This window comes from Suncus etruscus, chromosome 6 (assembly GCF_024139225.1).
Source record: "Suncus etruscus isolate mSunEtr1 chromosome 6, mSunEtr1.pri.cur, whole genome shotgun sequence".
Taxonomy (NCBI): Eukaryota; Metazoa; Chordata; class Mammalia; order Eulipotyphla; family Soricidae; genus Suncus; species Suncus etruscus.
Window position 1 is genome coordinate 25,423,399 of NC_064853.1, and position 27,995 is coordinate 25,451,393.

Sequence of the window (27,995 nt, forward strand, 5' to 3'; positions counted from 1 at the left end):
TTTTCTCTTTATCCTCCATGAAGCTTGTGCTTTCCCAAAAAACACCTTCCTCGGCATACCGTTTCCAAGAACTTTTTCACGTATAACTTTTCTCAGGGGTCTCACATAAACAAGAACAAAAAACATGAGCAAAAAGATTAACATAAACACCAAAATCTTAATGTCGGGCTTTCATTTCCCTTCCTTTGAGAAACTTTCAGAGATGAGCACTGAGTCAGGGCTGGAGACACTTGGCCCAGCTGCATCGATGCAAAGTCACAGATCTCCTCAGAGTCCAGGGTGGATTCTTCAGAACTGCTGAAAGAATGTTCCCAACTTGATTCTGAACATGGTTTGCATAAACGTTTTTTTGTAACTTACCAAAAAAATTAAATTAAATTAAAAAAACACAACAACAGAAAGACCGTGAAGTATCAAACTCAAAAAGTCCAGTGACACCAGGTTTGCAACATAACCGCTGACAAGGCCGAAGACCTTAGGTGGGAACAGCGGGGTCATCTCCGGAGTCATCTCCAGAGTCCAATCTGAAGACATCATCATCATCTTCCATCGGGGCACTCTGGAAATTCATGGAGTTTAGAAGGGAAGTGGTAATCTGCTGTTCTTGGGAGCGTGCCTCACTGCACTCCTGGATGCCCCACAAAAGCTCCAATCCTCCTTCTTCTACTAAGATTTTGCTATATTTGCTGGCTTCAGGGAGGGAGAAAAATCATACAAATAAATATGATGGAAAAACTGGCATTTTAAATATTCCCAACTCACCACTACTCAGTTTTTTGAATATAGAGGTTAGAACCCTTTGACACAGGAAACTAGTAGATAAAATTCATCTGACAACCATCCAAACTAAGAAAACACTTAAATAATGGTAACTAATAATTATGTTAGTATGTTTCCTGCTAAACAATACTAGGCCTCAAAAAGCTTTAATATGTATTAAAAGATCAAGAATTTCTTAAATTATGAAGGATTTGTTGAAAATACATTTCAATTACAGTTAATCTGTTGATCCAGACACCCTGTAAACACCAGGTACTGAATAAAATGTAATTTTAGAAAATGTTTTATGCATACTTTTGTATACAAAGTCTAGGAATTGTCGAGAAGCCAAAATCACCAATCAGAAAATCAACAAAGCTCAAGTAGTTGACCTGCAACTATAATGGCAGAAAGACTATCAGTTTAGACAAAAATAAACACAAATCTTTTTCTCGTATGTGTCTTTTGGGCCACACCCATTGATGGATGACTCGGGGTTACTCCTGGCTCATTGCTTAGAAATTACTCCTTGTAGGGCCCGGAGAGATAGCACAGCTGTGTTTGCCTTGCAAGCAGCTGATCCAGGACCAAAGGTGGTTGGTTCGAATCCCAGTGTCCCATATGGTTCCCTGTGCCTGCCAGGAGCTATTTCTGAGCAGACAGCCAGGAGTAAACCCTGAGCAACGATGGGTGTGGTCCCCCCCCCCCAAAAAAAAATAAGAAATTACTCCTTGTGGTCCTTGGGATGACTATATAGGATGCTGGGGATTGAACCTGGATCGGCTAAGTGCAAGGCAAGCACCTTAGATGCTGTATTATCTTTCCAGTACTGCCCCCCACTCATTTTTTTTTTAGGTCACACTGAGTGTAGATATTCCTGACTCAGTGCCTGGGGGTTTGCTCCCAGTGGTGTCTGGAATTAAACCCACACAAAGCACACACTTCCTTCCAGCTACCTCCCACCACTTCCAATACATGACCACATGCCGGTCAAACCAGGATCAGCAATATGGAAGGCAGCCCTCCTGTATTTTGTCTCTGGTCGCAGGAATTAAGATTTTCTTAACATACAGCATGTAGAGCATTTGTCTTGCACATACCCCACTTGGATTTGTTCCCCTGCACACTGCCAGGAGTAATTCCTGAGTGCAGGAATAATTCCCTGAGCATCACCAGGTGTGGTCCCAAAACAAACAAAAACATAATAGAAATAAAAATGAGTCCAAGAGGTTTGTTTCTCAAGTGGATAAAGATAAGCGGATAACTATTTGTAGTTTTGACAGATACAGTGAAATTCATGACCAATTTGAATTTCTCTGAGCATGTATGTTTCTGTTTCTTTCCATTCTGGCAAAAACAATGACAGAACTTCTATGGGGGGTAACCACCCTGTCTCTATCTAGGCCTGGGCTCTGGATAGGTATATGAACCCAGAAAAGAAAAAGCCTTTGATGAGAATTCATAACCACAGTACCAACTAGTATACTTTAGGTTTTAACTTTGTATTATCATCAGTCTGAGAACCCGAGTTGAGAAGTAACCATAAAAATGAATCCAAGGGGGCGAAACCTAGAGTGCAGTGGGTGGGGCATTGCATGTGGTCAACCCAGGTTCAACCTCCGGCATCCCATATAGTCCCCCTATGCCTGCCAGGAATAACTCCCCAAGAGTTCAGTTAGAGAAATAACTACATGAACAACTATCATGACAATGGTAGTGAGAGAAAGAGGATTTCTGTCTTGAATACAGGCAGGGAGTTGGGGAGGAGGGAGATGGGGAGCACTGGTGGTAAGGAATGTTACACTGGTGAAGAAGGGTGTTCTTTTTAATGACTGAAACCCAACCACAAACATGTTTGTAATCATGGTGCTTAAATAAAGATATTGCTAAAAAAAAAAAAAAAAAAAGAACTGTTATATAGGGGGGAGGGGAGGAGAGAGGTGAGGAGAGGGGAAGGGAGAGGAGAAGAGAGGGGAGGGGAGGGGAGGGAAGAGAGGGGAGGGGAGGGAAGAGAGGGGAGGGGAGAAGAGGAGGGGAGGGGAAGGGAGGGGAGGGAAGGGGAGAAAAGAGGAGAGGAGAGGAGGGGAGGGAAGGGGAGAGGAGAGGAGGGGAGGGGAGGGGAGGGGAGGGGAGGGGAGGGGAGGGGAAGGGAGAGGATGAGAATTCATAGCTGGAAATGTGGCCCGGAGGTTGAGCACTTTCCTTTCATGAAACACTGGGTTGATGCCTGGTAAAACAAGTGCGTGTGATACAGTGAAATGAAAAACTAAAGGTAACAAGTCCACTTATGCATTTGCCTTCCCTGCAGCCAACAAGGGTTCAATTTCCTGCACCCCAGAGGATTCCCCCAATCGCCACCAGGCCTGAGCACTATTAGGTGTGTCCTCAAAGACCTTTTCCCCCTAAAAAAAGGTCTTTGGGCTGGAGAGATACAAGGTATTTGCCTTGTATGCGTTTAATGAACTCAATGCACAGCAGTACATATGGTCCTCTTGGCACCATCAAGAAGTGACCTCTTAGTATAGAGCCAAGAGTAAGCCCTGAGCAACTGGTAATTGGTATGAGTTAAACAGGACAGTTTAACTGTATCTATCAAAGATAGATAAGTTAAGAGCCTTGCCTTAGCAATAAGTATTCTTCAAGTTAAATCCTTAGTAAGAAGTGCCATGTACTATGCTTGCTTGCATTAGTACTATGTTATGTAGTGATACTATACTAAGTACAATTGCTAGCATTGAGCTAAGCAATGTTCGAATGCTTTACAGAGACATTAGCCCCCTGAATCCTCACGACAACCCTACATAGTATTTTATTCCCATTTGATAGTTGAAGCACAAAGAGGTTAAGTGACTTGCTTTAGTTCCCAGGCAGTAAATAAATGGTCGAACTGGGGACAAAGTATTGCCTGTCTGACATCTGACCTCTTTCTACCACACACATGTATCTTCCCTTTCTTCCTGGGTAGAGAGGGGTCTCATCACGTGACGTGCTCAGAAGCACAGGGAAGACACGGGACCATACACTACTGAAAAGCAAAATCTGTCTTCCTGCATGTAGAACTTGCAAGCTCTCCTTTACAGAGAAAAGAGGGGGAGAAAGAGAGATAGGAAAGGAAGAAAGAGAAAGGATAGGGGAGGAGGGAGCAAGGGACAGAGAGAGGGAGCACACATAGATCATTCTGACATGGGCAGAGTCACTTAGTCAGCATCTGCACTCTCAAATAGAGGAGCCTATTTAAGTGACCATGGCCATGTAAATTAAGAAGCACCCAGTAGTCCAATGGTGGCAACACAATTCTGCAGTTGCTGCTGAACAACTTTGGACAAATCAGTTAATTCCCTGTGGCTGTTTTCTCTTCTGCAACAGCCCAACAATAAATAACGACAGTACTCCCTTCTAGCTGGTGAAGAACAAATGCTTCAGTCATCAAGAGCTCCAGAGCTGCCTGGTACCTGCAAATTGTCCTGCATGTGCAGCTCTGATGGTCCACATTACCCGCTGTTTTGATTGGTCTGGGGTCTGCTCAGACCTTTGGCACCAACTCATCTGCTTTTGTCTACCCACAAGCAATCACAGGGCACTTGGTGGCAAACACCTCTGTGGTGCTGAAGGGATGGGGCCAAGAATCAGCCCAGGTGATCTCTGGCCTAGAGTCACTTGGGTCCAATAGTACTTAAGGGCCACCAACAATACTCAAGGTCCTTGCCAGCAAGAGCATCTTGTGATTCTGGTGAGGTGGGGACAGGTGGTGCCAGGGTCTGAATTCAAGAGCCTGCATGTACTCTCCCACTGAATCCCCTCCCATCCCACCACAGAGCGGGACAGGGAAGCATTGACTCCTCCTTATACTTCCTGATAATCCAACTACAAATTAAAATAATTTGGCATCTAGGAACATAGAATGTCTCCTATTTGAGGCTTTTAAGTTATTATTCAGAGTTTTCACTATTTCCCATAATTGCACAGATCTCATTATTAAAGCTGTCTTTTGTTCTTAGGGATAGGGGCAAACCTAAATTAACAAAAATACTTCCCAGTTTCTTATTGAAAGGCTTAAATTCAGGACATAATCAATAAGGCTTTCAAAAATCCCACCTTATTCTTAATCCTAAACAGCAAGCTGCTAGAGAATGCCTCTAACTCATGGGGTTTTGGGGATGTTGTTGTTTTTTTTTTTGTTAGTTTGGGGGCCACACCAGGCTATCTCAGGGCTGACTCCTGGCTCTGCACACAGCAATCACTCTGGGTGAGTTTAGGGGACCATATGGGATGCCAGGGATGAAACCCAGGTTGGTCTGATGCAAGGCAAGACCTTACCCGCTGTGCTATCTCTCCGGCCCAAATACTTACGGTTTTTACTGCAGACATGATACATAGCCCAGAGCGCCCAGAGCTGAACCTCTGGTTGACAGAAGTTGCGGAGGAGCGGGAAAAATGACTTGAAGGATCTAAAAAGATACAAAGATGGTGTTCATTCTCAGGCTAAGGTCAAGGATAGAAGAGTTTTCAACTTTTTCCCACAGGGTAAGTTCCTCACTGAACTTGTAACCTGTATTTAGTATACAATAATCTCAGTTCATTCTCAAACTTGTATATCTCCAGCCTCATCTTACAAATTGGACCCCTGCAGTGCCCAGGACCACCCTGGGCAGGTCTTCAAAGGGCTGCAGTGGCTGGGGTCCAACCCAGGATGGTACAAGCCTTGTATGAGCTGGAAGCTCTGCACTGTCTTTCCAAGCCTGGCTATTTGGCTCTCAACATATCATAGCACCATGGCCTGGACAGGAGAACAGATATAAATGAGCATTGGAAAAGCACTGCACCATCACGAGAGTACCTGTATGTCACCAAAGATTTCATCTTACAACTTGCACTTGGCCAATTCTGGACAGTTGCATGCTGTACAAAGAGAAAAAAAAAGATTATAATATTGTATTTTATAATTTAGAAAAAGCCCTAACAGGCTATTTCTCGTCACTTAAAATGGCATCCACATGAAACTAGATAAATTTATAAAATAAGGGATTGATAACTGAGGTTACCTACTTGCCAAAACATCAATTAAGTCATTATATGTAGGATAAAAATTCCTGTGGAAAACAATGAGATAAATGGGGCTTCTGTTTAAAAATAGAATGAAGTACGTTCTGCTTCATTCCTAAATCCCATAAATAGAACAGGACATATGGCTAACACTGTTGTGTGTGGTCTCTACAATATCAAAATAAACAATACAAAAAATACTTTAAGGCTAGAGTGATAGCACGGTGGTAGGGTATTTATTTGTCTAGCATGTGGCTGACCCAGAATGGACCAAAGTTCAATGCCCAGCATCCCATACAGTCCCCCGAACTGGCCAGGAGTGACTTCTGAGTGCAAAACCCAGGAATAACCACTGAGCATCACTGGGTGTGGCCAAAATTTTTTAAATATGATTAAATAATAAGATTTATAGATTTAGTAGAACATTTGCCTGGTTTGAGTCCTGGCATACTAAACCCACACACCATGCACATATACACGCACTCACTGTATACACATATATACATGCCACAAAGACCACACATACACACACACAAAAAAAAAACAAAAAAAAAAAAACATACACAATTGGTTGAAATTATCAAAAAATAAAAACTCCCAGGTTTCTTTTCCCATTTCCTAAAAGAAAAGGTGGGGGACAGCAGAGATAGTACAGGGAGCAAGGCACTTCCCTTGCATCTCACCAACCACAGTTCAAAATCCCAACCACTTACTGTTAATTAAATATATATATGTATGTGTATGTGTGTGTGTGTGTGTGTGTGTGTGTGTATGTATATATACATACTAGAACAGGTTGTTTGCCTTACACACAGCTGATCCAGGTTCAATCCTCAAGCACTGCCAGGATGACCCCTGAGCACCACTAGGTGTGGCCCAAATACAAACAAAAATTTTATATATATATTTATATCAAAATATCAATACATAGCAACTAAAAAATAGTAAGATACTGTACCGTATTTTCTGGCACATAAAATGACTTTTGAAACAAAGAAAGTCAACTGAAAATCGGGGGTAATCTTATATACCAAGTATGTCCCGAGAAACGTTTCGATATGCCGCTAAATGAAAATCGTCTGGATATTGCCACAAAACAAATTTTCCAACTCGATCTTGCACCAATCACTACAAGGCTGCTCGGACCGTCTCTCTAACTCAGCCAATCAAAGCAGATACTTTATGCATGCAAATTAGACAATGTTCTGTACCGAATCTACACTGTCAAAAGCCTGCTCAGATTGGCCAGAGTCAGAGAGGAAGTCTATGACAGTATAACCTTTGAACCTTTGCTTGTTTTGATTGGCTCACTGTGGTACATACAATTGCAGCACAGGAACGTTCTGTCTGATACAGCGAATATAGGCCTAAACCCATGTTTTAACTGCAAAATTAGGGGGTCATCTTATATGCCGGAAAATATGGTATTTTAAAATATTGAAGTTATAAAAGAAATTTCTGAAAAGTAAAAACAGCGGGTCAGCAGCTATTCCACTCCTAGGGATATACCCTAGGAATACAAGAATACAATACAAAGGGGCCCTGGAGAGATAGCACAGAGGCATTTGCCTTGCAAGCAGCCGATCCAGGACCTAAGGTGGTTGGTTCGAATCCCAGTGTCCCATATGGTCCCTCGTGCCTGCCAGGAGCTATTTCTGAGCAGACAGCCAGGAGTAAGCCCTGAGCACAGCCGGGTGTGACCCAAAAACCAAAACAAAAAAACAAAAAAACAATACAAAAACCCCTTCCTCACACCTATATTTATTACAGCACTATTCACAATAGCCAGGCTCTGGAAACAACCAAGATGCCCTTCAACAGACGAATGGCTAAAGAAACTGTGGTACATATACACAATGGAATATTATGCAGCCGTCAGGAGAGATGAAGTCATGAAATTTTCCTATACATGGATGTACATGAAATCTATCATGCTGAGTGAAATAAGTCAGAGGGAGAGAGAAACAGAATAGTCTCACTCATCTATGGGTTTTAAGAAAAATAAATGTCATTTTTGCAACAATCCTTAGAGACAAAGAGAGAAGGGCTGGAACTTCCAGCTCACATCATGAAGCTCACCACAAAGAGTGGTGAATGCAGTTATAGAAAAAACTACACAAAGGGCCCAGAGAGATAGCACAGCGGCGTTTGCCTTGCAAGCAACCAATGCAGGACCAAAGGTGGTTGGTTCGAATCCCGGTGTCCCATATGGTCCCCTGTGCCTGCCAGGAGCTATTTCTGAGCAGACAGCCAGGAGTCACCCCTGAGCACCGCTGGGTATGGCCCAAAGACCAAAAAAAAGAGAAAAAAAAGAAAAAGAACTATACTGAGAACTACCATAATCATATGAATGAATGAGGGAACTGGAAAGCCTGTCTAGAGTACAGGTGGGGGTGGGGTGGGATGGAGGGAGATTTGGGACCTCGGTGGTGGGAATGTTGCACTGATGAAGGGGGGGTGTTCTTTACATGACTGAAACCTAATCACAATCATATTTGTAATCAAGATGTTTAAATAAAGAAAAAAAGATTAAAAAAAAAAAAGAATTGACCCTCCCCAGGGGGAAAAATATAGCGGGTCGGAGAGATAGCATGAAGGTAAGGCGTTTGCCTTGCATACAGGACGGTGGTTTGAATCCTGGCATCCCATATGGTTCCCCTGAGCGTGCCAGGAGTGATTTCTAAGCGTATAGTCAGGAGTGACCCCTGAGCGCTGCTGGGTGTGACCCAAGAAAACAAAAAGAAAAAAAAGTAAAGAAAAGTAAAAATAGCAAAAATTCAAAACTCAAAAGTTATGGAAGTTATAAAAAGTTTTAAATAATAGGGACATAGGTAAAAAACAAATGAGCCTGGGGTGGGGACCATCTTGGAAAGGAGGGAGAATGAAAGGAACACAAGAAAATGTTGATAAACAGGGGCCTGAGTGACAGGATAGTGGATAAGGCACTTACTTGGCTTGTACACAGCTAATCTGGGTTTGATCCCCCGCATTTCACATAGTCCCAAGCCCAAGAAAAGCGAATCCTGAGTGTGAAGTCAGGAAGAACCCCTAAGAGGACTGCTGTGTGTGGCCCAAAAGCAAAATAAAAAATTGGGGCCAGAAAAAGCACAGCGGTAAGGCATTTGCCTTGCATGCAGCTGATCCAGGATAAACAGTGCTTCAAATCATGGCATCCAATATGGTCCTGAGTCTGCCAGTAGCCAGCCCCTGAGCACTATTGGGTGTGACCCAAAAAAATCAACACACACACACCCCCCAAAGTTGTGATCTAAAACAATAGATTTTCTGTAAGAAAAGATTCCTCACATTGGGAAGGAGAAAAGACGGACATACCAGATCCTGGAGAATATTGAACCTCTGGAACTGCAGTGCCTCGACATTCCAGGACATAATGTCAGACGTCAGGTGGGCAATGATGCCAGCAGCAAAATAGCTGACCTCCAACTCTTTGCTGTGTAGGAATCTGACAATCAGGGCCAACAACTGCTCATCTTTCACCATCATGGGAGTGAGCTCTGAGACCTCAGCTATGTTGTTCTACAGGTCAAATGGAACAGAAAGGGTCAGGAACACGAATGGCTCTTCCTGTCTGCAACTGTCATATATGTTCGGGACACACACTCCCATCCTCCTCCCATCTCTGCCTGAGCCCCACAATCCCACCCAGTGTCAAGAAGACCAGTGAAAGCCAATCTTGGCGTGAGTACTTAGTGGCACTGTACTCTACAGGAAAAAAAATGTCTATCTGCCATCTCTATCTCATTTAATCTTATAATCAATATAATCGCAGAGAAACTTGACATGCCATGAAACAAACTTGTCAGGTTCACAATGAACTAGAAGAGAAATCTAAGTGTTTCTTAAATATCTAATATTCCTGGGATATTGCTAGTACTTTAGCTTGAAGCTGAAATAGCAGCAATAAAAGGGAGGTAGCCATTTTGTTTTTGGGCCACACCCATTGACGCTGAGGGGCGACTCCAGGCTACACACAGAATCACTCTTGGCTTGGGAAGACCGTGAGATGCAGGGGAATAGAGGGGAATCGAACTGCGGTCTGTCCTAGGCTAGCACTTGCAAGGTAGACGCCTTACCTCTAGTGCTACCGCTCCGGCCCCCGCATTTTCTTTGTTTTATATATTGTATTAGAAAATGTGAAACACTGGGCCAGTGAGATAGCATGGAGGTAGGTTTGCCTTCCATGCAGAGGGATGGTGGTTCAAATCCCGGCATCCCATATGGTCCCCTGAGCCTGCCAGGAGTGATTTCTGAGTGTAGAGCCAGGAGTAACCTCTGAGCGCTGCCGTGTGTGACCCAAAACACAAGGAAGGAAGGAAGGAAGGAAGGAAGGAAGGAAGGAAGGAAGGAAGGAAGGAAGGAAGGAAGGAAGGAAGGAAGGAAGGAAGGAAGGAAGGAAGGAAGGAAGGAAGGAAGGAAGGAAGGAAGGAAGGAAGGACAAAGAAAGAGAGAGAAAGAGAGAGAGAGAAAGAGAAAGAGAGAAAGAGAAAGAGAGAGAGAGAGAGAGAAAGAGAGAAAGAGAAAGAGAAAGAGAAAGACAGAAGAAAGAAAGGAAGGAAGGAAGGAAGGAAGGCAGGAAGGAAGGAAGGAAGGAAGGAAGGAAGGAAGGAAGGAAGGAAGGAAGGAAGGAAGGAAGGAAGGAAATGTGGAACACACTTGTTTTCCTCTGAGAGTCCCCTATGGATCAGTTCAGGCAGTTTAGCTAGACTTCTGCTTTGACAATCACAGTGCTAGCTGAGAGACCAGGGGTGTAGCTCAGTAATAAAGCACAGCCTTACATGCATGATTAAAAAACCCAGGTTTCAAGGGGCTGGAGCGTGGTGCAAGCGGTAGGATGTTTGCTTGCACACTCTGACCTAGGATGGATGGCGGTTTGATCCCCGGGCATCCCATAGGTCCCCCAAGCCAGGAGCAATATCTGAGCGCATAGACAGGAGTAACCCCTGAACGTCATTGGGTGTGGCTCAAAAAACAAACAAACAAACAAACAGGTTCCTCTCATACCCACTAGTACCCCAAAATACTGTCTTTGCTCCAACCTCATCTGAAAGCCCACTGGAGGGATATCTAACTCCAAATTCCTCCCCCAGTGAACATAGGCAATTACTGCTCCCTTTGCAGCACCTTTCAGAAAAGTAGACTTTATACACAAACATTCCAAATGGGAAGACTCAAGTGTAATATCTCAAACTGTAAAAATACACAGAAAGAAAAACCATCAGCACTAAGAGCCTGACTTTGAGAAGTCAACGCACCAAGAGCAGAGAAATGAGCAAAAGTAAACAAAACCAAGAAAATATTTCTGCACAGCAAAAGAATTATCAAATAAAGAGGCATACTACTCACGAGGAGACATTCATAACTCAAAATATCAGATTAAAAAGTTAATGACCAGGGCCGGGCGGTGGCGCTAGAGGTAAGGTGCCTGCCTTGCCTGCGCCAGACTTGGATGGACCGCGGTTCAATCCCCCGGTGTCCCATATGGTCGCCCAAGCCAGGAGTGACTTCTGAGCGCATAGCCAGGAGTAACCCCTGAGCGTCACGAGGTATGGCCCAAAAACCCCCCAAAAAAAAAGTTAGCGACCTCTGCCTGCTACTCTACCACCCCAGGAGAGGCTCGCCCTTGATTGACATCACTGGGTCCATCTCCAACTAAAAGACAGAGAGCCCCTCTCTACTGGGAGTCTCCATACCCAATATGTGCCATATACATAAGAACCCAAGTCTCAGTTTTTGGAGCATGCAGCAACATATCAACTCAACAAATTACAGGCTGCTCATCCTATGAGTACAGGCAAAGAAAACATGCAAAATACAACATCTTCTTGGGACCGGAGAGATAGCATGGAGGTAAGGTGTTTGCCTTGCAAGCAGAAGGACGGTGGTTCGAATCCTAGCATCCCATATGGTCTTTCGAGCCTGCCAGGAGTGAATTCTGAGCGTAGAGCCAGGAGTAACCCGAGCGCTGCTGGGTATGACCCAAAAACAAACAAACAAAGAAATAGAACATCTTCCACCTGACTTCAGGACAAAGGCTCAGTTTCCTGATTCCCTGCGTGAGGTGGCTGAGGATGACCCCAGCGAACTTAATGCCATCAAGGCTCCCCAGCCAGGTAGGATGTCCCAGCCCACAAGGGTGGTACCAGACTCCTGACAGGTGCTTTTAAAAAGTCTCAGTACAGGGCCCGGAGAGATAGGATAGCACAGCGGCATTTGCCTTGCAAGCAGCCGATCCAGGACCAAAGGTGGTTGGTTTGAATCCCGTTGTCCCATATGGTCCCCCGTGCCTGCCAGGAGCTGACAGCCAGGGTTTAACCCCTGAGCACCGCTGGGTGTGACCCAAAAACCAAAAAAAAAAAAAAAAGTCTCAGTACAAAGGCTCACCCCCAGCACAGCAAGACCACTAGGGAAATACAAAAAAGCCTGTCCATAGCAGGCTGAGAAGAAGAAATATACAGCTCAACTGAGCTCAAACTGCTGATCCACAGTCTAAGTTTTAAGTGAATTAGAATAGCTGTTAAGTTGTGGTTTGTTCATCATAAATATTTAGTTCCTATGTGATGTATTCATTATATTTAATATTTACTTGTAGGGATGGTATGACATTAAACAAGTCAACAGATATAAATTGCTAAGTGCCTAGCATGTAGTAGTTACTATGTGTTAGTTTTCTTATTTTTTTTAAACCACTAAAGAACTCAAAACAATTCACCTTACCAAAAGACCAAGAGCTCTGCTCTGTATTGATGATTCTGAAAATGTCTGTAAAAAATAAACAAACAAGTTACTTTGTTGTTGTTGTTTTACAAAGAATTTTCCATATAAACCTGATCCTGTCTTCTCACCTCCAAAAGTTGGACAAAGATGGGCAATCCCCGATTTTCCACAAAGCTCTTGCAGCCAAGTGGAGACTCATCTGTAAGATTCCAAAGTGCTTTCAAAGTAAACAAGAAGGTGACATCATCTAATCGTTCATTGATTTTTCGTCTTATGATTGCCAGGAGTTCCTTTAAAAATGCAGAGACAGGGAGATTAGTATCAATAAGGAAAGTAGTATTAGAAGATCTTTAGAACAAAACCAGTGCCTGCCATTTAATGATTTTGTGGTCCATTTTCTCTCTAAAAAGCTATAAAACCAGGGATCAGGGCTGGAGAGATAGCACAGCGCTAGGGCATTTTTGCCTTGCACGCAACCGATCCAGGACAGTGGTTCGAATCCCAGCAGCCCATATGGTACCCCCGGCCTGCCAGAAGAGTTTCTGAGCACAGCCAGGAGTAACTCCTGAGCATTACTGGGTGCGACCCAAAAAAACACACAAACAAAAAAAGTCATATGGCTTAGGAGCCAGAGCTCATGCTACCATGGGTATTGCATTTGCCTTGCAGATAGCTGGCTTGAGTTTGATCCACAGCAACCTATATGATGCCCTGGGCCTATCAGGTGCGATTCCTGGGCACAGATAACACTATATTTCTTCAACCCCTGAGTTTCTTTAATTAATAAAAAGGGGGGTGGAAAGATAGCTCAAAAAGTTGGGGCACAAGCTCTGCACAATGGAGGACTGGATTCAATACTCAGCATGGCATGGGAACCCCAAGTACCACTGGGAGTAACGCCCTGAGCAACAAGCCAGGAGTAGCCAAGGTGCACTGCTCTATGTGGCCCCCAAACCAAGGTTGTAAGTAACAACTTACCCTGATTGTCATGAAGAGCTCTTCTTTAACTTCTGCGATTTTTGCAGGTGAGAGCTGTAAGAAAAGAAAATGAAAATACTAAGAGAGGGAGGAAAGAAGAGAAGGATAGGCAGACAGGGAAGAGAGGGGAGGAGAAGGGAAGGAGAGGGAGAAAGAGAGAATTCAGGGAGAAGAAAAGGGGGAGAGGGGAAGAAGAGAAGAGGGAGCTGGAGGGAGAACTTGCCTACAGCAATTCCTTACCTGCAGTGCGAGAATAGAGATGATGCTCACTGCCATTGTGTGCATCTTGGAGTTTTCCTTTTTGCTGAGCCACTTCACAACAAACTTGGCAACCTCAATCCTGAAAGCATTATTTTTCTCTTAATAAAGTTTATTAAACGGTACTTGAGAAGATATGACTCAACTTCCTCATAATAAAACCTTGGTGATTATAAAGTCTATCTTGCTCGCCTGTTTCTCTTGAACATATCCCCCCACATTCTCTCCTCCTCTCACATCTTTCTAAGCAAGTTTCAGGAAAGAAAACTTGGCTTCACAAGTAAGTAAGGGCCAGAGCAATAGCAAAGCGGTAGGGCATTTGCCTTGCATACAGCTGACCCAGGACAGACCTGGGTCCGATCACCGGCATCCCATATGGTCCCCCACGCCAGGAGTGATTGCTGATCGCATGGCAGGAATAACCCCTAAGCGTCACCGGGTGTGGCCCAAACGAAAAAAAATTAAGTAAATAAAGATGTCAGCAAAATGCAAGGATCCGAAGAAAGATGGGCAAATCTAAGAAGACATATTTTAGCTTTCAGTGTCTACCATGACTGGTCTGAAAAAAGAACGGAAAGGGCAATCACCAGTGCTGGGAGCTGCTCCCAGCTCAGTGCTGAACCTTTTTCCTGTATTTTTCGGGGAACCACGTAGTATTCAGATCAAATCCAGGGCTTCCTCAGCAAAGTATGTGCCTGCCCTTATAGCTATTTCTCCAAACTACAGAATTCTTGTAAGATGAGGACTGTTGGGGCCAGTGAGAGAGCACAGTGGTGGAGTGTTTGCCTTGCAAGCGGCCGACGAAGGACCAACGGTGGTTCAAATCCCAGCATCCCATATAGTCCCCTGTGCCTGCACTCAGTGCAGGGCCAGGGTAAACCGAGGGCTGTCGAGTGTGGCCCAAAAACCAAAAACCAAAAAAAAAAGATGAGGACCACTGTCCCCATTTTTAAAGTCAACACACTTCTCTTGGTAGGGAGGGGCATCCACACTCAACAGTACTCAGGACTTACTCTGCACTCATAAAGAATTTCAGGAATTAAACCCAGGTTGGTTACATACAAAGCAAGCATCCTACCTGCCATATTATGTCTCTGGCCCAAATCATCTCCCATTTTAAGCACAGGGGCTGGAGAGAGCCAGCAAATAAGGTAATAAGGTGCAATCCCTAGCACCAAAATGGTTACCCAGCCAGGAGTGATCCCTGAGCACAGAGCCCTGAGCATCACTGACTGTATCCTCAAACTAAACCCAACCAGACCAGGGATGGAATAAAATCAATTCGCTTTGAGTGACTCAGCCTACAACCCAGCCATTTTCAAGGAAGGCCTGTGCTCAATTTTTCTGCTGTTTACAGCTTCCAAATACAGAAATCTAAAACATTACAAAGTCATCAAGAGTACCCTCTCTAGAGTGTAAAATAATGATTTCTGAATATCATGAAATAAGAGGTACTAATATTAAGAATCTCCTTTTGGTTTTTGGGTCACACCTGGCGGCAATCAGGGTTTACTCCTGACTCTTCACTCAGAAATCGATCCTGGCTGGCTGGGGGAGGGAAGGGGGGAAAAGACCCATATGGAATGCTGGGATTTGAACCACTGTCTTGTCCTGGGTCAGCTGTGTGCAAGGCAAATGCCCTACCGCTGTGCTATTTCTCAGACCCCAAGAAAAATCCTTTTTATTTTTTTTTTTCAGATCAAAGCATTTTATTTTATTGAGGTGTGGGAGAATCTTCAGGGGAGGATAAGCCGATGTCCTCAGCGAGCCGGGATCTCCAGACCTTACGGTCGCAGAGAAAAATCCTTTTTATAAGGATCTTTTTATGGTAGAAACTTTATACTTTTATATACTTTATATATATTTATACTACTTTTATAGGGTAGGCACTACAGAAAGTTCTTTACAAAACCATCTTAAGAATCACTCTTTTGGGGCCCGGAGAGATAGCACAGCGGCGTTTGCCTTGCAAGCAGCCGATCCAGGACCAAAGGTGGTTGGTTCGAATCCCAGTGTCCCATATGGTCCCCCGTGCCTGCCAGGAGCTATTTCTGAGCAGACAGTCAGGAGTAACCCCTGAGCACTGCCGGGTGTGGCCCAAAAACAAAAAAAAAAAAAAAAAAAAAAGAATCACTCTTTTGGAGGGGACTACACCAGGTGACTTGGGGGCTACTCCCAGCTTCCTGGTGGCATGTTGAAGAGAGGAGTGTACAAGTGGTACCTGAAATGGAAGCCAGATACCACCTACCACTGGCAAAGCATGCTTGCAGCCCTAAAAGACACTGATTTTAAAATGCTGAAACCTCCTCAAAACAGTAATAGAAATCTTATAACTCGAGTTCAAGAAATGTGACTCTGGTCTCCACCTGCCCTGCTCACTTTTGGAAAAGACATTTGCAAATGGGTATGTCTGATCACCTCATAGAAGAGGTGCGATCATTCTCTTCAGACACCTTACTCAGAGCTTAAAAGACCTTCAAATAAGCTAGTAACCAAAGTCAACAACGCTCAAAGTAACAACCTGTCACTGATGAACCAGTTTCACACTTACCGGTCAAATGGAACATCCACAAGAATTCTGGAATTGGTTAAGAAGAGAAGGCAATTCTTCTGCAACTTTTAGAAAATAAAAAAATAAATAAATGATCTAATAGACATACTTTATTCCCACTAAGGGTTCTCACAGCACCTGGAAGCTAACTGTGGATGAACCTCTCTGACAGAAAACCTCACTGCTGCTGACCCTTCCAAATTCCTTACTTCACCTACAATGAACTGTCATATTTACTTTGGCATTCAAGTACCAGTCTTCTCCTTTTGGGGTCTTGGGGTGTTTCTAGCTTGTGGCTTTTCACTTGTGGGCCACATCAGCTGTGCTAAGGGCTTACTCCTGATTCTGAACTCAGGAATCATTCCATCCAAACTCTGCGGGACCAGATAAGGGTGCTAAGGATCAAATTAGGGTCGGCCACAAGCAAGGCGAGAGCCCTACCTGTTGCAGTATCTCTCTGGTACCACCAGTCCTCTCCTTTTTAGAAAAAGGGGGCCTTGTACCTTTAAGGCCTAACAGGACTCATGTTCAAGATAGTCTGATTTGACTCCAAGGGAATGATCTGAAACCTGCCTGATGCAAGCATATAGAAACTTGTTTTAAAAAATCTCATTTAGGGGCCAGAGAGATAGCATGGAGGTAAGGCGTTTGACTTGCATGCAGAAGGTCGGTGGTTCGAATTCTGGCATCCCATATGATCCTGAGTCTGCCAGGAGCGATTTCTGAGCATAGAGCCAGGAGTAACTCCTGAGTGCTGCTGAGTGTGACCCAAAAACCAAAAAAAAATCTAATTTATTGGGCTGGAGCAATAGCACAGCAGTAAGGCATTTGCCTTGAATGTGGCTAACACAGGATAAACCCTGATTCGAATCCTGATATTCATATGGGTCCCCGAGCCTGCCAGGAGTGACTTCTGACTTCTGAGTACAGAGCCAGGAGTAACCCCTGACGCCACCAGGTGTGATCCCCCCCCCCAAAAAAAAAAATCCAATCTATTATCTAGTATAGCAGATAACTCATTTTACAAATATTAAGATAATGATTAGATCTTGGATGGCAGAGAGACAGTACAGTGGGTATGACATCTGCTTTGCCAGAGCGATAGTGCAGCGTTAGGGCGTTTGCATTGCATACAGCTGACCCAGGACGGGCGTTGGTTCGATCCCCTGGCGTCCTATATGGTCTCCCAAGCCAGGCCCAATTTCTGAGCACATAGCCAGGAATAACCCGAGAGTCACTGGGTGTGCTCCCTCCCCCCCAAAAAAAACCTAAAATAAACCCTGGCCAAACTATTTGTTGTTATTTTGGGGTGCTGTGCTTGGGGGAACATAATGGTGTGCTGGCGATCCAACAAGTATGGATTAAAAAGAAAAAAAAAAAAAAAGAATTCCAGTAGCTCCACACTCGTCAATACTTGACATTGTCATCCCAAAATTGTGGAGGACGGAGGCTCACCTACAGGTGCTCAGGAGCAATGCCCAACTTGGTGTTCAGGAGTTGTACCTGGCAGGGCATAGGGGACCATTCAATTCCAGAGATCAAACCCAAGCCGAGTGAGTGTTAATTTTTGGTGGGGGTCATTTTAGGCCACTCTTGGAGATGCTCAGGGATCTTATGTGGTGCCAGGAATTAAACCAGGAACAGTGTGTGCAAGGAAAATGCCTTAACCTCTATACTATTTTCCTGACCAATCAAATATTCTGCCTTTTTTTATTTTGGCTTTTGGGCTATACCCAGTGACGCTCAGGGGTTACTCCTAACTATGTGCTCAGAAATCGCTCCTGGCTTAGGGGACTATATGGGATGGCGGGGATCAAACCCAAGTCTGTCCTGGGTCAGCCTGTGCAAGGCAAATGCCCTACTGCTGTGCTATCGCTCTGGCCCCCAAATATTCTGCTTTTTAAAAAAACTTGATTTATTTGGGGCTGAAGACATAGTACAATGGAGAAAAAGTATGCCTTGAATGTGAATGACCCATGTTCAATCCCCAGCACCCTTTAGAATTCCCTAAGTCTGCCAGGAGTGATCCTGGAGCACAAAACTAATATTAAGTTTAGCACAGCTCAATGTGGTCCTAAATAAAAAAAAACAAAACAAAACAAAAACCTCGATTTATTTGTTTTGTGTTACTAAGTTTAAGTCTCTGTAGTTTGGATAAAAGCTCTAAGTCATACATACAAAATAAACATAATAGGCAACATATAGCCTATCTTTATATTTCTGTTTTTCCTAGTGAGATTTCCATCTAACTCATTACGTTTCTGAAGAATTCTTAAGTAATTTACTACTTTTGATTTTTGTACCTAAGAAATCTTTACTTGCTGAGTTCACTATTACTAAATCCCGTGTTATCTTCTAGTGCTATATTTATATATTTGTCTATAAGTCACTTCAATGTTTACTATCACCAATTTTTTTTTCGAGGGGGGGTACATGGGCAATGCTCAGAAGTTACTTCTAGCTCTGTGCTCAGGAATTAGCCTTGGGGGTGGGGGAAACCTAAAAGAAAAAAATGCTAGGGGTCAGAGAGAGAGCATGACGGTAGGGCATATGCCTTGCACGCCACAGACTCCAAATGGGATGAACCCGGGTTCTGTCCCACCCACCCCCCCCACCTCCGAGCCTTCAGAGAGTGATTTCTGAGCACAGAGTCAGGAGTAACCTGAATGCCACCAGGTGTGGTCCAAAACCAACAACAAAAAGTATTAGCCCTGGCAGTGGTCAGGGGAATATATAGGATGCCAGGGATTGAACCCAGGTAAATTCCATGCAAGGCTTTTATACTATCTCTCCAGACCACTGCTGATAATTCTATAAGTAACTGAAAAATGAGAAATTTGAATTTAAGACCACTGTTTTTGTTTTGTTTTGTTTTTGGGTCACACCCGGCAGTGCTCAGGGGTTACTCCTGGTTCTACTCTCAGAAATCGTTCCTGGCAGGCTCGGGGGACCAAATGAGATGCCGGGATTTGAACCACCGTCCTCCTGCATGCAAGGCAAACGCCCTACCTCCAAGCTATCTCTCTGGCCCCTAATAAGCCCATTGTTTTGATCACGTTTATATTTTTTTCTACAACGAACATAACACCCTTTTCTCAGGATACCCCCCGCCAATCAGAACAATCTATATTTACATCTATTTGTTCTAAATTCAAAGCACAGACAAGTATTCAACTCAAATTACCTGCTGGTAGTGGGGGAAATTTTTCAGAGCCTTGAGAAGTAGAGTAATGATTTCTGACAAGAGACGAACAGGCATCCCATAGGCTAGGCTCTGGCGTGTTAAGCTGAGAGCACAAGCGCTGGCTGTGAACTGCAATGTCAGATCCATAGGGTGATTCCTCATTGCTTCAGCCACCAGCTGGAGATGAAGGTATTTTTAGTACTGCCATGATACTGACGTGCTTTATACAATCGTGTTTTTGTGCTGGTAGGCAAAAATATTTGTCAAGCCAAGTGGCAACGTGTTCTAATTCAAATGCAGTCTCTAACAGAAGCTTGTGATTTTAGACCAAACCAATTCCCTTCTGTGGACTTCAAATCTATGTTGATAAAGACGCTTTCTGGGATGGCATCACAAAAGAGAAGCATGCAAGCTCAATAAAATTTACAAAGCACAATGTTATATATGAAAAGGATGTTTAAACATATTACAAGGTTGTTACCACAGAGAAGAAATAAAAGTCAACAGTCTTTTATAACACTTAAATTATCTAATCTTGGGGCCGGAGGGATAGCAGAGCTGTAGGGCGTTTGCCTTGCACCACAGCTTACCCAGGACGAACCTGGGTTTGATTCTTGGGTGTCCCATATGGTCCCCCAAGCCAGGAACAATTTCTGGGCACATAGTCAGGAGTAACCCCTGAGCAGTACTGGGTATGGCCCAAAAGCCAAAAAAAAAGATCTAATCGTTCATGTTCTTTCATGGTACAAATGGCCATATTGGGGGGGGGGGGGGAATCCCCTTAGAAATGTTTAGGGGGTGCCTGGAGGCATCATTCCCAGCAATACTCAGCCAACTGGGTAGATGGTCCTAGAGCCAGGACATGGAGTTAGTTACACATGGAAGACCACCACGCTGGAGGTAGTGGGGGCATCGAAACGGCCCTTTGGTGTCAAATTCCATCTCAGCCCAGCATACACAAAGCATGTATCTCAGGTTGCTGCCATCTTTCCTGGGCCTGAGAAGGGCCCCTTCCTCCCCTTCCCCTCTCCCCCAGTCCCTGCCCCCCCAAGTAACAACAACGAATTTCAAATAGTAAAGATGAGGTGACTTTCTCAGGAACCGCCTTCTCATGTCACATTCCATATTTTTATTTGGGATGCACTCCTTACAAGACGGGGGGCTACCAGGGCATGTCCAGCCATACTGGAAGGCTATGCAACCCTTACCAAGGGAACCATGTACACTTTCACTGGAGCCACAATCACATAATAAGTCATTCACTTGCTTGACACATGGACAACCGAAGTTCGATCCTGGCACCAATATGGTTCTGCAAGGCCCGCCAGAAGTAAACCCTAAAACACACCCACCTACCGAAACAACTACACAACAACAAAACTAAACTAACCCAGGGCTGGGGAGATAGTGCAATGGGGAGTCCTGGTCTGGTTCCCAGAACTGCAGTGAACCCCCAAGCACCAGTGGGGGTTTACGTTTACCCACTTCCCCAAACTAAGAAAATTTAACTTTAGACACAAAATGTTAGTTCTAACACATTTAGTTATTTTATTGTCTTTTTGTTCTGTTTTTGTTGGGATACTGTTATCCTTCTTTTTTTTTTTTTTTTTTGGTTTTTGGGCCACACCCGGTGGTGCTCAGGGGTTACTCCTGGCTGTCTGCTCAGAAATAGCTCCTGGCAGGCACGGGGGACCATATGGGACGCCGGGATTCAAACCGATGACCTTCTGCATGAAAGGCAAACGCCTTACCTCCATGCTTTCTCTCCGGCCCCTATCCTTCATTTTTTAAAGAGTAAACAAATGAATGGACACATCACAAACAACTCCTTAGAAATGGTGAATTCTTGTTGAAGACTAAATTCTTTTCTTTTTTTGATTTTGTTTTTGGGCCACACCCGGCTGTGTTCAGGGGTTACTCCTGGCTATCTGCTCAGAAATAGCTCCTGGCAGGCATGGGGGACCATATGGGATGCCGGGATTCGAACCAACCACCTTAGGTCCTGCATCAGCTGCTTGCAAGGCAAACGCCGCTCTGCTATCTCTCCGGCTCTAGACTAAATTCTTTTAGAGAACAGTTCTGCTTTCCAAAATGTAGAAACTAGATGTTTCAGATAATTCATGTGCTTAAAATAAAGACAATCTGGGGCCGGAGAGATAGCATGGAGGTAAGGCGTTTGCCTTTCATGCAGGAGGTCATCGGTTCGAATCCCGGCGCCCCATATGGTCCCCTGTGCCTGCCAGGAGCAATTTCTGAGCCTGGAGCCAGGAATAACCCCTGAGCACTGCCAGGTGTGACCCAAAAACCAAAAAAATAAATAAATAAATAAATAAATAAATAAATAAATAAATAAATAAAGACAATCTAGCATTTAACAAGAGTTTTCCTTCTTCCTCTGAAGGCACTTTTACTCAAACAAGGAATAAATTATTAGGGTCGGAGAGATAGCACAGTGGTAGGTTGTTTGCCTTGCACACTGCTGAGCCAGGCAGGACAGACCCAGGTTTGATTTCCATAATCCCATATGGTCCCCCAAACCTGCCAGGGGCAAATTCTGAGTGCAGAATCAGGAGTAACTTCTGAATGCTGCCAGGTGTGGCCAAAAACGAATAATAAAAAAAAAAGAATAAAGGGCCTGGAGAGATAGCACAGCGGCATTTGCCGATCCAGGACAAAAGGTGGTTGGTTCGAATCCCGGTGTCCCATATGGTCCCCCGTGCCTGCCAGGAGCTACTTCTGAGCAGACAGCCAGGAGTAACCCCTGAGCAACGCCGGGTGTGACCCAAAAACCAAAAAACCAAAAACAAAAAACAAAAACAAAAAAAAGAATAAATTACTGTAGTCAGTGGTTTTGATGAATAATTTTAACTGAAATATTAACAATTAGGCATAATTATATAAAATTTACATATAATATATAGTCTCTAAAATATACAATATAAATTTATATATAAATTATATAAATTAATATATATAAATATATAATTACCAAAAACTACTGCTTACCTTTAAAACAGCAGGCATAGTTTCTTGAATTGAAAATATCTGAGTGAAAAGCCGGCAGAGAGACTCCTTAACGAAACAGGACCTATGCATGTACCGATTCAAGGCTCTAGAAATCTGACTCAGATTGGATCCCCCTGCAACCTGAAAAATAAAGACATTACCAAGTTTTCACCTAGTCCCACCATGCACAGGAATAATAATTGCTTAAAACAGCTGGTGTGGGCTGGAGAGATAGCATAGAGGTAGAGCGTTTGCCTTGCATGCAGAAGGACGATGGTTCAAATCCCGGCATCCTATATGGTCCCTTGAGCCTGCCAGGAGCGATTTCTGAATGTAGAGCCAGGAGTAACCCCTGAGCGCTGCCATCCAAAAACAAACAAACAAAAAAAAAGCTGGTGTTTGGGCCAAACAATGGCAGAGCAGGTACAGTGTTTGCCTTGCATGTAGCTGACCTGGGTTCCATCCCCAGCATGCCATATGATCCCCAGGCATTGTCAGGAATGACCCGAGCACAGATCTAGGGGTAATATCTGAGCACTGCCAGTGTGCTCCAACCCAAAAAAAGACAACCGATGTTCAATAAATTATTTACAAATTCGCTCTTATTCAATCACAATTCTGTTAGGTAAATCTTCTCCCCAGCCTCATTTTTTATATCCTTTATTTATTTTTGAGTTCCTGGGAACCACACCAAGTGATACTCAGGGCCTACTCCTGAGGCTCTGAGGCACAGGAATAAAACTTGTCAGCTCAGTGCTGGGGACTGAACTGGAGTTCAATCCTTAACCCCAGTGCTATGTCTCTGGCTCCCAATCTCATTTCTAGAGAGGGGGTAAGCCAGGCAAAATGTGTTGTTAAGTGTAACAAGAGACTTATGTGTATGGCTATAAAGTGCATAGTACTTTGAAAACAAAGCATTGCTATGAAGGTAAAATGAATCATAAATTCGTGTGGAATTCCTAAAACCTAAAAAGCAGATTATGGTTCAAATCCAAGGATCACATTGTCCCCTGAACATGCCAGGAGTCAGCTCTGAGTATTTCGAGTATAATAATAATATAATAAAAAACAAAAAACAAAGACACAGATAAAAAAAATTAGAGGGGCACACTATACCAAATTTTGTTTAGGTGTATTTAATTACCTTAAGCACACACACCCTGGGGTTTTGTTTTTGTTTTTTTTTGTTTGTTTGTTTTTTTGTTTTTGGGCCACACCCAGCGGTGCTCAGGGGTTACTCCTGGCTGTCTGCTCAGAAATAGCTCCTGGCAGGCACAGAGGACCATATGGGACACCGGGATTCGAACCAACCACCTTAGGTCCTGGATCAGCTGATTGCAAGGCAAACGCGCTATGCTATCTCTCCGGGCCCACATACCCTGTTTTAATACCCAGAACAAACAACCTGCTTTTCCTAATCCCCTTACAGTCTTCCCAAAACACAGAAGAACACACACTGTGGTAATCCCTCTCACATCCTACTGACTGACAGAGTCAACAACATCCTCTCCCCTAAATATCCATTTCCCACCTACTAGAAACCAAGTTCCTCTCCCCAAGAGGTTGCCGGATGCTTCTTTGTGAATGCTCTAACCTCACCAGTGACTTTTACATCTTGGGATCTGACTTAAGCAGCATCAGGTTTACTCCCACCTCTGTGCTTAGGGAGCCTGCCTGTGTGCCACGAATGGAACCTGTAAGGCAAATACATTGCTACTGTACTATCTCTCCAGCCCTGACAAAATTATCTTATCAAAACCAGAAGACTAAGGCCAGGAAATAGTACTGCAGTTAGATGGCATGGTATGCCTATCACATGGTCAATCCAGGTGCAATTAATTCCTGGCACCACATCGAAGTTCCCTAAATCATTTATAGGTTTAGCCATGGAGGACCCCAGCACCCCTGGATAACCCTGGAGCAATGTGGCATTCTCAGATCCTTGCAATGAATTTCGACTGGCCAAAAATGACCAGTGAGCTTAGGAGGCCCAAAACAAATACAAATAAAAAAACCCCAAACTGGAAGACTCATGGTTCCTGATTTTTTTTTCCTTTGGTTTTTGGGCCACATCAGGACATTCAGGGGTTACTCCTGACTCTGCGCTCAGAAATCACTCCTGGCCAGCTTGAGGAACCATATGGGATGCTGGGATTTGAACCGGGGTCCTTCTTGGGTCAGCCACATGAAAGACAAACACCCTACCGCTGTGCTACCACGCCAGCCCCTCATTTCCTAATTTTTGAAACTTATTTTAAAGTTGTGCAATCGGGAATCAAAGAGATAACACAGCAGGTAGGGGAAGGTCCCAGCCTTGCATGGGACCAACCCAGGTTTGATCCCTGGCACCCCATAAGGTCCTCTGAGTATTAAGAGTGATCTCTGATAGTACAGCAGTAGGGCATTTGCCTTGCACACACCTTTGCACACACCTGGGTTCGACTCCCCGCATACCATAATGGTCCCCAGAGGTTGCCAGTAGTGATCTCTGAGCAGAGAGAAGAGTAAACCCCTGAGCGCGTCCCAGGTGTGGCCCAAAAACCAAAAAAAAAAAAAAGAGTGATCTCTTGAGAGCAGAGTCAGGAGTAATGCCTAAGCACTACCAAGTGGTTCCAAATAATAAAAGGCTAGCAATGAAGGGCCAGAGATAGATAGTACAGCAGACAAGGCACTAGCCTCACACAGCCAACCTGGGTTTGATTCCTGGCATCCCATATGGTCCCCAGAGCTTGCCAAGAACGATTTCTTTTTTTGGTTTTTGGGCCACACTCAGCAGTGCTCAGGGGTTATTCCTGGCTCTACGCTCAGAAATCGCTCCTGGCAGGCTCGCTGGGGGACTATATGGGATGCCGGGATTCGAACCACCAACCTTCTGCATGCAAGGCATGCTATCTCTCCGGGCCCCGCCAGGAATGATTTCTAGGCACAGAGACAGGAGTAATCCTCAAGTGCCAAAAAACAATAAAAGGAAAGAAAAAAAATAGGAGGCCCTACAGATGGCTCAGTGCCTTCCTTGCCGGTGGTAGGGCTGCAAGCATCATCTCCACCATGCCAACAAGCCCGGGCACTGCAGCTCTGCTGTTTGGGAAGCCAGCACAGCAAGAGAGGGTGTGGTCTCCAGCACACTACACCTGGAAGTGCAAGCATCTGGATAAAGCTGTGAGCACATGTGGCCAGGAGTGCCACTTTGGAGAGCACAACTAGAAGTGACCAACAGGATCACAGCAGACAAAGATACGAAGGAGGGGACAATTACAGTTTTAAAACAGAGGGCTGGGGAAACTTGTCAAATGGCTGAGCACCTGCTTTGAATGCTGGTGGCCCAGGATCAGTCCCCAGCACTGCACTGTCATCCAAGCACCAAAAGGAAGCCCACCCCCAAAAAATACTCTAAGAGCAGTTTCTGAGCTGTCCCAGATGCTGCCCCAAAACCAAAATAAAAAGTTTAAAGTTTTTTTTGTTTTTGGTTTCTTTTGGTTTTCGTGCCACACCTGGTGGCACTCAGAGGAGTTACTCCTAGCTATGTGCTCAGAATTCGCTCCTTGCGTGAACCATATGGGATCAAACTGGGGTCCATCCTAGGCTAGTGCGGGCAAGGCATACACCTTACCGCTTGCACCACTGCTCCAGCCCCTAGGTTTTGTTTTAGTTTTTGGGCCACATCCTATGACACTCAGGATACTCCTGGCTATGTGCTCAGAAATTGCTCCTAGCTTGGGGGAATCATATGGGACCTCGGGGGATCGAACCATGGTCCGTCCTAGATTAGCGCGTGCAAGGCAGATGCCCTACCACTTGTGCCACTGCTCCAGCCCCTAAAAAAGTTTAAAGTTTTAAATTAAGGATAGGGGCCAGAGAGACAGCTCAGCAAATTGAGCACATGCTTGGTAAAGAGAGGACTCAAATTCAATCTGTAGTCCTGCCTGGTCCCATGAGCACTGCTAGGAGTGACTGCTGAGCAAAGCTGGCAGCAGATCCGAAGTACCACAGTGGTATAACCTTAAAAACAGAGTCAGCACAATAGTAATGGCTGACCTAGCATCCATATGGTTTCCTAAGCCTGCCAGGAGCAATTTCGGAGCACAGAACCAGGAATAACCCCTGAGCACTGCCAGGTGTGACCCAAAAATCAAAAAAAAGGGAAGAAAACACAGTGCGTGTCTGACTTCGGCATCCAGGAGGAAAGGGCCAGACTACTACCCAGCTAAGACTAGACAGAAGGGGGGCCAAGGGTGCATCTTCTCATTCAGAAACACAGTAATTATTATGTGCCTTAAACAATTTTTGTCTTGGGCTAGGAGGTAGTTCGATGGGCCAGGTGCAGGAGAACCTCCAGGGGCAACTAGCAACACAGATGGGTGTGACTCAAAAACAAAACAAAAGAAAACAAAAAAACATTTTTTAAATGTTTTGTTTTTTTGGGGTTTTTTTTTTTTTTTTTTTTTTTTTTGGTTTTTGGGCCACAACCTGTGATGCTCAGGGGTTATTCCTGGCTATGCGCTCAGAAGTCGCTCCTGGCTTGGGGGACCATATGGGACGCCGGGCGATCGAACCGCAGTCTGTCAGAGGCTAGCGCAGGCAAGGCAGGCACCTTACCTCTAGCGCCACCGCCCGGCCCCTTAAATGTTCTTTTAACAATAATCCCTAGAGCAAAAGTTCAATAATGTTCTGAAAAATGAAACCAACATATTTTTAGAAAGAAAAAATATAATAAAACCAACCTTCAAGTCTTGCCTGGTAGTAAAGAATTCAGAATAGCCAGCATTCGTAGACAACAGTCCCACAAACCGAATTGTAGGCCGCTGCTGGATAAACTTCTCTACGGCTCCATCAGTGATGTAGTTGCTCCCTGAAATATCCAGGGACACAATTTTAGGGAAGATGTTCTCCTGCTTCAGCACGTGAAAAGCTAGGTCAGACCCGAGTTGCCTGTGGTCAGATATATCCAGGTCAAGCAGATCTGACAGCTTTGTGAAGACCTGCAGGATCTGTCCGATGGTCATGTTCAGGCACTTGAGATAATGCATCGTGAGAGATCTGAGGCGATTCCTGAGCAGCTCGAGTGCAGTGATGTTGGTGACCAGTGTATTGGAGATATCTAAACTCTCTAGTTTGGGGAGGTGAGAAACACTAAACAAGTCGTTGTTGCAAAAACTAACGTTGGAGACATTGAGAACGCGAAGGCCGGTGAACTGACCCCACAGCAGCTCTGAATCTTTAGGGATACTGGTTGAGTTGAGCAGCAGACTCCACATGTTCTTCTGTACCCAAGTATTACTGCAGAGCCCACGGATGATGTCCGGTGCGGGGAGGTCGGGGTGCACAGCGGTGGCATTTAGTTCGGTGATTTGGTGATGGCAGAAGGCTTTGCCAAAGGTGACTGCAGAAATCTTAGCATTTTGAATGTTGACTCGTTTCAGCTTCATTTGGTTGCCTTGGAAGATGCCTGCTGTTCTGTCAGTCAGCTTGTCTACAAGAGAA

General features: G+C 44.5%; 1 protein-coding gene across 1 annotated transcript in view; it reads right to left on the minus strand.

Annotated features, from left to right (window-relative positions):
• Window positions 1–475: 475 nt before the first annotated feature.
• Window positions 476–27,995, minus strand: part of ZYG11A (zyg-11 family member A, cell cycle regulator) — a 40,717-nt gene continuing 13,197 nt past the window's right edge. The window contains exons 3-14 of the mRNA XM_049775476.1: window positions 27,236–27,984; window positions 22,515–22,655; window positions 19,509–19,685; window positions 16,325–16,389; window positions 13,756–13,855; window positions 13,516–13,569; window positions 12,666–12,827; window positions 12,538–12,582; window positions 9,136–9,339; window positions 5,597–5,658; window positions 5,110–5,207; window positions 476–690 (exon numbers count right to left, since the gene is read on the minus strand). Of these exons, the coding sequence (XP_049631433.1) occupies window positions 476–690; window positions 5,110–5,207; window positions 5,597–5,658; window positions 9,136–9,339; window positions 12,538–12,582; window positions 12,666–12,827; window positions 13,516–13,569; window positions 13,756–13,855; window positions 16,325–16,389; window positions 19,509–19,685; window positions 22,515–22,655; window positions 27,236–27,984 (2,072 nt within the window). The remainder of the gene's footprint in view (window positions 691–5,109; window positions 5,208–5,596; window positions 5,659–9,135; window positions 9,340–12,537; window positions 12,583–12,665; window positions 12,828–13,515; window positions 13,570–13,755; window positions 13,856–16,324; window positions 16,390–19,508; window positions 19,686–22,514; window positions 22,656–27,235; window positions 27,985–27,995) is intronic.